Here is a 12,307-nt window from a genome sequence, read left to right on the forward strand (position 1 = left end):
TATGCGCTTCTTCTTCATCGTGTGTCACACGGCGGTAGCCCAGAGTATCACGCACGCTATTTTATACGCTGACAATGCTCTTGTGAACTGTAAAAAGTTTGCAACCTTATGAATACTGGCTTAATTGTTACGCAAAAGTTATTCTTTCATCGAATGCTTATTCTTGACTGGTGTCGTTGCGAATATAAAAAGTGGTACAAAATTGGATAAATGGTTCTTCGGCAGTAAAGAAAAGTAATGCTTCCGATCATATGGCATCACGCGTTCATGAACGGGCAGTTTTGCGTCTTCAAGTATTCCAGTGACGACGCGACAACCTCATCCTCCGATGATTCCGATTCTGACTAGTTCTTTTTCCAACAGACTTTGTGTTGCTCGCAGTATCCTAATTGTGCTGAAATTATGTTAGTGTATATACTGTATACGTAAATCGAGGCAATCTTCTCGCAGGGAGCTATTGATTTGTTATCGGTACCTGGTTGAGCAATTAACGTTATTTCATGATAATTTAACGTCGCTAGATGTCGAATTAATGTAAAACAAACGTAAATATCTTATTGGGCATTGTTGTTACGCGATATAACTCGCCGGAAAAATTAAATCGATTTGTGCTGACTCGAACGTTGAATCAACCCAAAATTAACTTACTTTCCCCCCCCCAATGAGTTATATTATAACGTGAATCACCGTAACAGCGTGGGTATCGCGTTGATCGCTTTATCGCTACTTTTGGTATTATTACATCACAACAAATCAAACAGTGCGGTCGTGATAGACTATTCGATTATTTTTTTCTCTTCTCGTTTTGCATGTTTTGGTACAATTTTTTCGTAATAAACGTTCACAGCAATTGCCGAGGCAATTTCAACTTTTGCCGTTTGGCCTCGTCAACGTTTTTGCGAAGTAAAAATGTGCTAATTTTGAAGACTGTGTGAGTGTTCACAGCAAGTAAAATAGTCCAAGGTGAGGTCTTGGTGCGATGTTTCTGCTGATTAAACTCACGCTGCGAGTAAATCAAACAGGAAGAAATTTTGAACAATTTTTGTCTGAATTAAATGCTCATTTTGCGACGGCATTTTTATTGCCGTAGCAGAATGGCTATTATGACGTTTGCGGCGGCATTTACCATGGCAATTGCCGTGTGCCACCGCTAATTTCGAGGACTGCTTGCAGAGGCTTGGAATCACTGACGCAGGCCTGGTCACCGAGATTGACAGAGTGAAGTTTCCGATTGTTGAAGTGTTGTTGCCGGGGAATTATTCCATCCATTAGATGCCACTGAATGGAGAGCAGTCCATGCGTTGGTCCAGCGCACACCCCGAGAGTCAAACCAGCACCGCTTGATCTTGAAGCTTCTTCATTCCTGAAGTGACGCGCTAACCAACTGAGCTATCGGGGCGGACCAACTGAGCTATTGGTGTTACTGTTAGTGTAACGCATGGCATTGTCTGTCTTCTAATCACAAATTACACATAATCACAAAGTACAGTATTTGGTAAAAGAATTTCGAAAATTGCAGGCCTAGCATAAAATTGACTGTGCTTTCAGCTTTAATTTTTGCAAATATCAACTACATACGGTAGGTTTACTCATGTTAGAAAGATGAGAAACATTTTCTTATGGTACAAAAAGGCAAGACAACCTTCACCACACAAACCAAGTTATTCTAAACCCTCTTGACTTTAAACTTTAAATGTGTTTCAAAGTTTCTACTACTGGAGTAAGTGTATCTATCACATTCATGGGCAAACAACGGTAGTTGGTTAAATCTGACCTGTTGAATCTTTTAATCTGTCTAGCCAGATGTTGATATAAATTTCAATACATTAAACCAATTCATTTTACATCCGGTATTGATTCTCGAATACTGTTGACCCTACAATAAATCCATGGGCCTATACTGTACAATCAATATGTCCTTGCAAAGTTAGTTAATTGCTTCGTCACAGGTAAGCATTATTTTTAGTTTTCAAGTGCATATGCGCAAGTTTTTGCTTCCAGGCTTATGCCTGATGGTTGAAGATTTAGATCAAGTCAAAGCACACCCTTGTTCAACCCTCAGTTCACAACTGCTGAGTGCTGACCTGACATATGACTCTGCATCATCTGCTGACTCGTCATATGACACGTACAGCAAATTATTGCATACGGTATTTTGTATTCTTTTTATGTTTGTGACAAATAAATAAACTGACTGACTGACCAGCAGCGTGATCTGGAAACTTTTTGGAACAAAGAAGCTTTAAAATCAAGCGGCGCTGGTTCGACTCTCGGGGCGAGCGCTTGAGCAACACACGTTAAGGATTGCTCTTCATTTAGGCTTTAGCGGCATCTACTGGATGTACCCCGGCAACAAGACTTCAACAATCGGAAACTTCACTCTGTCAACCTCGGTGACAATCCTCTTGCGTCCAGTGATTCAAAGCCTCTAACAAGTATGCGAAACTGCCAGGATTAAGCTCTGCAAGAAGCTTTCCCAGTCCAAGGATAAACACTCAATCAATCTATGCTCACACTCGCGGTAGACACTTTAACGTAGGACAGTTTTCCTCACGAATCAGCTGATTTCAGTCATGTGACTCACGCCATTATGATTGTTGGCGCCGAAAATGCGTTGGTATTGACTTCCCGCTAAAAACGTCAGACAACTAGTCAACTGTATCTATCTGTGTATTCTGTGAATCTAAGACATGGCAATTGGCAAGCACAATGACTCAAGCAAGAATTCTTGAAAAAGTAAGTGGGCTTGCTATTGTTAACTTAATTTGCTTGAACAAGTAAGTGGGCTTGCTGTTGTAAGTTAACTTAATTTGTAGATTTACTTGTGTCCTGGGGTAGCCTTTGTAGGTCTTTTGTCTAGTGCTTTGACTAGAGGTTTGCTTACTTTTCTTTCATTTACTCGGACCTAGTGGCACGGTGGCATACGGTAGTTTGTCATCGCGCAGTAGATCTGTTGTTTTTGTTTAATTGCTTTGCGTGGAAGCATACCACACCATTCTGTTGTACGCTCTATTGTTATAAGAGTTAAAAAGGTATTTCATTGTAAATTACAGTGTTTGACTTTTAATCTCGTATTTTGCTTCAATTAAGCTGTTGTACAAATGACTCACTATTTCCTTTGATCAAGTGTAGCCAGTGGCGAACGCATGGGGGCATTGGGCTTTGCCTCCCAGGGTCCGTTTGTGATTCTGCAAAATTCGGTTGTTACCGTACATCATTTTAATTGTTGCATTTTGCAACGTCTGCATTGCAATGTTATTTTGTGCAGTGGTTTACAAGTAAAGCGGATACTCTTGAAGCTATCAAAGAGTTTGGACGGAAAAGTGGAGGGAAATTTATGCACAAACATTTTAATGAACTTCGTAAGTAGGCTTTTTGCTCTACTTCAGTTTTGTAAGAACAACTTTCTATGATACCGGTACCTAGACTCCGGCCTTTTTCAGCAGATGTTCCTGCCCTTGAGTGTGTGCTAACTCTATTACTGGAATTGCTTACGTGATTACTGACTCACTCTTTCAGTGAACAATGGGAAAAGTCAAGAGGAGATACATTGTCTTGGTTGATTGTGTGTTGTTTGCTGTCAACTTAACTGAAGATGGATGCAACCTAGTTTGTACCCTGAAAAGATCGAGAGAAAAAATTTAAAAAAGCGGAAGTCGCTGATTGCAGTTTCCACAAACCTTTTAAATTTTTCCCCCTGAAAAAATCGAGAGAAAGATAGCACAAAGCCGAAGTCGCTGATCGCAGTTTCCGCTAACTGTAACCCTTCTACCCTAATGCTAACCTTCGCTCATCGCAGTTTCCGCGAACATGTTTCCGCTAACCCTAACCATAGACTAATCTATGCTCTAACCCTCGCTGATCGCAGTTTTCGCAAACATTTTTCCGTAGTTTCCGCTAACCCTTACCATAGAGTAATCTATGCTCTAACCCTCGCTGATCGCAGTTTCTGTAAACATTTTTCCGCAGTTTCCGCTAACCTTTACCCTAACTCTAACCATAGAGTAATGATTACTCAGTAATCTATGTTCTAACCCTAACCCTCGCTGATCGCAGTTTCCGCAAACATTTTTCCGCAGTTTCCGCTAACCTTTACCCTAACTCTAACCATCGAGTAATCTATGCTCTAACCCTCGCTGATCGCAGTTTCCGCAAACATTTTCCCGCAGTTTCTGCTTACCCTAACTCTAACCATCGAGTAATCTATGCTCTCTAACCCTCGCTGATCCCAGTTTCTGCAAATATTTTTCCGCAGTTTCCGTTAACCCTAACTCTCGAGGTTGTTTGCGGAAACTACGATCAGCGACTTCGTGCTTTGTGCTATTAAACTGCGATCAGCGACCTCGGCTTTTTTTAATTTTTTTTCTCGATCTTTTCAGGGTACGAACTAGGTTGCACCCACTGAAGATGGCCTAGCAAATGGAAGTTGATTTTTAACTGTATAGGCTAACACTAAACTGACTTGCATGAAAATGATTTATTTGTATTAGCTTTGGCAAAACGTCGAAACATTTTCTGGGATTCCACCAAAACACCATATGTCATTATCCAAAGAGCTGACTTTGTCTCATCAGCGAAAGTTGGGTCTGTAAGTAGCCTAAGTCTGTTGTTTTCTTTTGAATTTAAGTACACATGAGCACCTAATTATATATAAAATCTTCACTGTTCATGCTTTATTAAGAAAGAACATGTTTTACTTTATACAGCCTTGTATTAACATGGGAAACATTTTGATATTGTCATCATACTGTTTCTACACTGTCTGACTAGTTTTGAGATTGCTAAGCCTTCTACTTCTTTGCACCAAGAAGTTTTGGTAGTACAGAAAAGTGGGGACACTTTAGATGGCGTTGCTTTAAACAGAATGTTTGTTTGTTTGAATAGCGTCCGCCCTGTTAGCTTAGTGGTAACACGCCCAACTCAAGATCAAGCAGCGCTGGTTCGGTTCTCTTGAGCAACACATTTCAGGACTGCTATCCATTCAGCTGCACGACTAATTTTCCAGCAACAACAATCCAAAAAGTTCACTCTGCCTATGTCGGTAACTGCCCCTGCGTTAGAAGCCTCTGCAAGAATGAAAAACTACTAGAAATAACCTATCAAAGGCTTTGTCAGTCTGAGGATAAGCAATCAAAAACCAGCCAACCAAACCAAAATTGTGCAAAGGCGGCGCTTCTATTTTCTACCTTTTTTATGCAATAACTTTGGAATACAATATAAGTTTAATAAAAGTTTATTTACACTTTCTTTAATTCTTGTATGTAGCAGTTAAATTTAGAAAATGTCTTCAAAGTGTTCCCATCTTCCCCTATATTGTCATTATTGTGAAACATCAATCTAAAGTAGGCCAAATTGTACAGTATTAACTTTCTTATTCCTGTCTGCATTTCAGGAATGCACTGGAAAAATTAGCAAGTATACAACAATTCACCTATCAAAAGTGGTTAAGTTTCCTGACTTTCAAGTAAGTGCCATTGTTTGTATTTGTCGGGAATGTGAATTATTGTTTTGTTGAAAAAACATCCATACAAGACATAACGGTGAGGTTTCACTACGGATTGCTCTGCGTGAATGAAAATGAATGCAAGTTTCATACAGTTTGGTGAAATGTTGTGCTGCAGCTTTCTCTTTATTTGGCAGGTGTCAAGTGAGGTTCTTTCAGAAGATGCGAAATTGAAGATACAACCTGTTCTTCGTGCACGTTGTGCTGGCACCACTTCTTTTCAGATGACTAAGAAGATGAGTATAGAGTCAAGTTCCCTGCAGTTGACAAGGTCTTACAGTAGAAGCGTACTTACAATACGTACCAGCTCAACAATTCTTTTTTCTCTAGCCTACTATAAATGTGTTACTTACACTTATGGTTAACCTTTGCAATGACAAGTGTAACTCTAAAAGTTTCAAAGACAATTGAAATTGTATTCATAGTTACAAGATGCAAGACAAAAAGAGAACAGTGTTGGTGAAACATTTCAACACAATGAAGATGGTGAAGACATCACTCAAAATTTTGATGTAAAGGTGAGTAAATTTGTTATCGTCGAAAAGGTCCAACTTGTATTGTTCCAGATATTGTGATCATCCAATGAAGTGATTGCCACTCATGTATCCTACAACGCAGCAAACACCGGATTGCCTTTTCAGTCTTGTAAATGAAAGGTCTGCAAATAGTGGGTTGCAACCTAAACTTTGGTCACGCAACTTTCAGCTTTGGGTTGCAAACAATTTAAACTAGCAACGAATAAAACTATTGTACCTGTAAAGGTGTTTGCTATACTTTGTTGTTATTGCATTGCTATCCAAGGAGGATATACAACTAGTTTTTAGGATTGTACCAAAAGTGTTTGTAGACTCCTGTTCTATATACTATCAATACATTGTTTGCAGTGGTTTTCTTCATGGGAATGTGCGACTAAAAGTGTTGAAGAATTTAAAAAAGAAACAACAACAAAATTTATAAAGGGAAAGAAAAACAAAGCTGGTAATGTGATGCAGTAAGCTTTTGGCTTCGGCTTCAAGTTGCACAAATGTATTGCTTATATGAGATAAGTGTGCTGTATCATAATCTCTGCATATATGTCCATTGTTCATGTTATTAGGTAGTTTAAAGAGCAGACTGCAGTGGGACGAAACATCAGGAGTTCCTTTTGTCATTGCATGCACTCACTACTGGGGATGTCAGCATGGTAGAGTTGACAATAAAGCAAGAAATGAAAAGTAGAGACTCACACAACCACATGTCAGTTAGTTAAAAAAAGTGAAATTAAAGATATAGCGTACATCGATACTTTATTGCATGGGTCACCAAACTATCTTTAATCAAGAGGAGCATAAGTAGTAGGGTGGGTCACGAAACGGACTTTTTCACCAAATCGAAAAGCAGTTAAATTTTTTCTCGTATTTCTTTTGCAGATTGTTTAGTGCTTCTGTGCGATTTCCATAGAGAGTAAGCTTGGGAAAGATGGACTAGAAGAAGCGACAATGGTGTTGGTGACAACAAACCAGCTGTAATGGGTCATTTGCGCGAATTGGCTAAAGCCGCTTCTGAGCAGTCCTTCACAGATGCACGAAATGATTTCAAAACCAGCAAGTGCTGGATGAATAACCCCAAGCTTCAAAGATACATTGAAAATGCTTGGCTTCCAGAAAGGCAGGTTCGTTGAATGAGTAACTCAATGCAAGCATTCACAGCATTAATTTTGCAACGTTCACTGCTGGATACAATTGCAATGTACTGAGCTAAAAATATTTGCAGCGTTGGGTGTGGTTTTATCGAGCCAACAAGTGGAGCGTAACCTTCCACACAAACAATGGAGTGGAACGCCAAAACAGAACACTGAAGGAGTCATACATTCGAACACGGAGGGATAAATCTTTGTCAGCTCTTGTAGCGATAATTCGTAAAGAATTCCTTCCTGACAACAAGCGTCGGTGAGTGAGAATTACCATGCTGTGTTATTGTGGTACAACTGCAATTACAGTACGGTACTACCATTTATTGTAAGTCTTGAAGGGTTAGAATGCTAGATATTAAATTTCAAGAATGCCTAAACTGTCATGTCATTTTCGAATGAACGTGCACAACTGCACATACCGTCCTAAACAATAACCATAATGACATTATTAAGGCTGACCGTACTTTTGCGGGGCTACTTTTGTAGTCCGACCTATAAGCTATAAGATGTTGCTTTTGAGCACTGTTTGCTTGCTTTGCAGGTACGAACAACAAAATCTTTTCTTCGGAATTCTATCGTCAGTACAACTCCTCCATTCCAGAGTATTTGTACAATAGACCAAAAGAGGTGATCGGTAACTTACTGAGAAGAATTGCTTCATCGGATGAAATTCCATACACCTTCATTTCTCAAGTTGGAGATGCATTTCTTGTAAGAAGTGCTTCGTCGGATTTAATCTATCGCGTAACGTTTGGTGGAGAAAGTACCATCCCCAATTGTTTCTGCGATGATTTCCAGAAGCATCTTCTTCCGTGCAAGCACATGTTTGCGGTTATTCAACACGTTGCCCATGTGTCTTGCGAGACTTTTCCTACTTGGTACGCAAATTCCCTTTTCATTGTTCTCGACCCGTGCGTAGTTGACAGCTTAGCAGTTAGGCCTGGGCTTGAGCGCCCACCAGACTCTGCTGAAGTGTGTGACTCAAGTTGTTTTGCGTCTGACACTCACATGGAACAGATTCTTCAAGACGTACCCGGCCCAAGCAATATTTTAAGCAACGCAAGACTGAACACCATAAAGGAAATGCGGACTGTTGTCAATGAAATGTTCAATGTGGTGTATAATGTGGAAGAAGACGCAGACGTGACAAATGCACTTGGTCAATTGTCCACGATGAGAGATTATATTGCATCACGTTGCAATTCTGATGCAGCCTGCAGGATTAACAATTCGAAAGGATGTGAAGAAATTTCTTAAAGTTGTGCGGAAGCGCAAACCTGGCGTTGCGTTTGCACGTGATCCATTGCCTAAGCGAACAAAACCTAATGCATACGCGCATCGTCATGGGGAGAAAGCAGATATGATGAAGTCTGCGTGTGCAGTGTCTTCCTTAGATGAAATGAGGAAGCAAACCTTTTAAGTGCTTATCATTTGCATTGTCAACATTTTCCGCTGTAAGCCTTTTGGAATTTTCAATTAAGCTGTGTATAGCAGTGGAGATGCTCTGTATAGAACAGGCTTGCTTGTTCTTTCTTTCTTTCAACCCAGGCGACAATGAGCGACTGGCAACCGTGAAACCCCCCTTTTTAGGGCTAATATACGTGTTTGTTACCGCAGGGGACCTGGAGCCAAACTTATACTTATATGAACAGTGAACACAGCATGCAATGTGTCAGTGAAGGTGGATTGTGTAAATATCTACCATTATCAATCGTCATATTAAATATCCATCTACCATATATCTACTGCCATTTCAATACAGTCCTGCTATTAACTCTGCTCAAATCTCGTGAGTTAAAATCATTAGGATTAGATAGCAATAATAGTAGCTTAGGTAATATGTTTCTGGTAAGATTTTAAAAATTTTTCGACTGCTTCTAACCAACCAAATCAGTTGTTGAAAATTTAGTTGTGTGGCCGTCGACCACCACTGCATGTTGGCATAAACACGTAAAACCATTATGCGTGTCCCTCGTAAGCAGCTAAGCACAATAAAGAAAGACAAGATCTACTGATTGTGAAAATATGCTCAGACTCGCAAAACAAACAGTAGTTTTTCATAGCTTTGATGTGTTTGCCCAATCTAGGGTTTGCACGTTGTGGAGTGTAGACAACCACCAGTCTTCTGCTTTTTAAGGTTAGACTGAGCTATTCAAGATTGATTAAATCAGGGAATCACCTAGCTTGTATGCTCACATTACTTTTAAGCACTGAGAGAGTTAGATCCAGTGAAATTTCAGATAGGCTACACAACCAAGGGCGTAGTCAGCAGGGGCAATTGCTCCCCCGAAATATTTTTATACATACGACTGACCAACCGACTTTTAAGCTATTGGCCTATAGATATTGATAGACTGTCAGGTCTCGTGATGATGCAAATAAACATAACAGCAGTCCCAAGAGAACCCGAAGCCTACACCTCAGACCTAATGTGAACATTAAATAGCGTACGTAGGCTACTGTGCTGTATTTTGTGCGAAAGGTATTCATTCACAAACTGAAGTCTACCATTGCACCAACCACTAGCCTATATTTACTCTTACAAATGTGTTTTATGTAATTTAAATAAACGTTTTACCCTCTGTTGCAGCATCACTTGACAGAGTTTTGCCATTGATTTCGACCGAAAGTACTCTCAGAATGCCCAATTCTGGGATATTTTTTCAAAACTTTGTGGAAGAGCCCTCCACAAACTAAAAGGGTGTCACCTTCGGCGATAGGCTACGCCGTCGGTTCACTTACAGGTGCAATAGCTAATACTCATTTTCCCCTTTCCCAAAATTTTGTGCTGGCTGCGACCCTGCACACAACCAAATGCTGCAACTTTGTTTTTTTGAAGATTTAGTAAATTCCGAGGATTTTCGCGGGGCGTGGCAGGCCAATTCTTTAAAGCCTCTGACCTGGCTATGTTTATTGTGTTCTTTTCGCTGTGTCAATTATTTTGTACTCGTGCGTTGTTGATCAAAATAAAACAGTTTATCACCTTGTTATTTTAACCAACGAGATATAACACATATGTGTTATATCTCGTTGTTTTAACTGTGCAATAATGCCGTAAAAGCTCAGCCTGATGGTTTACACTTCAAAATTTGCTTTCGATTGTTACGCATTTTAGCACCTACAATCATAATGTGCATGAGTCACAATGACTGCGTTCACCTGGTCCACAAGGAAATTTTTCATCGGTTAAAATGTCAGCCATTTGATACATGTTAATACTCAGAAGACATTTCTTTCTTTTTTTTGCCGCTGGATACCTACTTTTTTTATGTCCCTTTTTTGTATTAACTTTAATTGCAGAAAAAATGTTGGCAACACGATTTGTGAATCAGCTGATTCGTGAGGAAAACTGTCCTACGTTAAAGTGTCTACCCACACTCGCAGCCTGGACCCTGGACCAGAGTTGCCAGATTTTGAAAAAAAAAGTAGCCAAAAAAGTAGCAAATTTGCTCCCAAAGTAGCCCAATTTATAGCAGGGGGCGCGGGAACTATGTTTTCCAACTTCTGGGGGGCTTCGCCCCCCAGACCCCCGTGAGGCGTTCTAACACTGTCACACTTTTGGATGTCTCTGTTAGGCATACTTCATAGCAGAACTGCTTAGCCTCAGTTTTGTCATGTGTTGGGTTTTTTTCACTGAAGGACAAGGTGTACAATCATCATTACACAAATTCAACAAACATACATTTTCATCAAGCCATTCATTCTTATTCCAATTATTACTACATTGATTAGTAAACTATGTAAAAACTGCATGCCAGTCAGTGGAAGAACCTGAAAAAAATGTTAATTAATAACATACAAGCCATCAAATGCTCTTGAATGTACAGCTAAAAAACACACATATGAAAAATCAGCTTAACAAACCCAGTGAAATTGCACAAATTACTCTGCTAAATAGCAACAGAGTTACCGGTACAGTAAGGCACGTTCACATCAGGCTATATCGGGTACAGATTAGATTCTCACCACTTTTTCAGCACACTACTTTTCAAGCACTTCTGCGTTCTGACTTCTACAGTAAGAGTAAACTGTAAAGACATAGAACGGAGATAACGTAACGCTAGAATGACTAGAAACTCACTCAACCATGTCCCTTGCTACGTCTTGGAAACATGAGAATGCGCTGTAAAATTTGTAAACCACAAATAAATTGCCAGTAGACTGCAAGCGAAACTTACTTTAGTAAGAAATTTCCGATGTAAAAAAGTCGCAATCTCGTTATATTGTCGCCAATCTAAATTTAAAAGTAGCCCAAAAAGTCGCAAGTCGCCAAGCTCAATTTTTTGTCGCAAATCACATATGGAAAGTAGCCCAATTTGCGATAAGTAGCCCAATCTGGCAACACAGCCCTGGACCTGGTAAGAAACTTGTTTGTCACTTGACTTCAATGCTATCAGCGTTGCCAAGCCAAAAAAGCTAAATCACTACATGTCCCTAAGCATACTTTAGCACTATGATTAGTAAGCTATTAAAAAATACCATATTTTAAACTAATTGTCTTACTTTGTTATTCATCATTATCATCAGCCATGCCTGAATAAAGCGTCGCCTACCGTGAGTCTCCACAACGATTGATTGTCCATAGTCGGCAGCCGTGGCCGAGTGGTTAGCGCGTTGGGCTCGCAGTCGAGAGCCTGCATGTTCGACTCCAGCCACCCGCACTTGCTGTTGTTTCTCTGGGCAAGAAACTTTACGATAATTGCCTCTACCTAGTGATCGATTTCGAGTAATGGGTAGTACCAAATTCACGTCATAAGTAGAGTAGACAACCGGAAACAGACATTGCAGTCGGCTGCAGCGTGGGTCAGGTGTATGTCGGAAGGCGTACACCGATGCACAGCGCTCAAGTCCGCTTTCCCGCAATGCAGGATAAAGATAAACAAACAAACAAACAAAGTTTTTATTAAGTTTACAAAATCTTGGTTTTCCATGTTGAAAGATTTTTGAAGATTTCCAAACGTGGACGTCCCCAGTGCCTCTGACCAGGAAGTCGCCCCATCATTGCCGAGTGTTCAATTCCTCGTTTGCGGTAGACATGCCCGATAAATGTTATTTGCCTTTTTATGGTAGTTGTGATGAGGACTCCAGGGGTCCACCTTGTGCAAAATGTTTTTCTCCTATAATATTTGCCA

At 40.1% G+C, this 12,307-nt stretch overlaps 2 protein-coding genes across 2 annotated transcripts; both read left to right on the forward strand.

Moving 5' to 3' along the window:
• The first annotated feature begins 2,664 nt into the window (after window positions 1-2,664).
• Window positions 2,665-6,921, forward strand: LOC145784017 (uncharacterized). Its single transcript, XM_082595774.1, has 7 exons — window positions 2,665-2,736; window positions 3,269-3,362; window positions 4,491-4,588; window positions 5,393-5,464; window positions 5,641-5,790; window positions 5,929-6,021; window positions 6,913-6,921. Exons 1-7 carry the CDS (start codon window positions 2,710-2,712, stop codon window positions 6,919-6,921), a joined length of 543 nt encoding a protein of 180 aa, XP_082451900.1. The 5' UTR covers window positions 2,665-2,709.
• Window positions 5,722-7,855, forward strand: LOC145784874 (uncharacterized). The gene is made up of 6 exons (XM_082596710.1): window positions 5,722-5,774; window positions 5,929-6,021; window positions 6,388-6,481; window positions 6,913-7,154; window positions 7,256-7,431; window positions 7,717-7,855. The coding sequence occupies exons 4-6, from the start codon at window positions 7,011-7,013 to the stop codon at window positions 7,790-7,792; spliced, it is 396 nt and encodes a 131-aa protein (XP_082452836.1). The 5' UTR covers window positions 5,722-5,774; window positions 5,929-6,021; window positions 6,388-6,481; window positions 6,913-7,010; the 3' UTR covers window positions 7,793-7,855.
• The last annotated feature ends 4,452 nt before the right edge of the window (window positions 7,856-12,307 follow it).

The sequence above is a fragment of the Aplidium turbinatum genome, chromosome 15 (genome assembly GCF_918807975.1).
Source record: "Aplidium turbinatum chromosome 15, kaAplTurb1.1, whole genome shotgun sequence".
Lineage (NCBI taxonomy): Eukaryota > Metazoa > Chordata > Ascidiacea > Aplousobranchia > Polyclinidae > Aplidium > Aplidium turbinatum.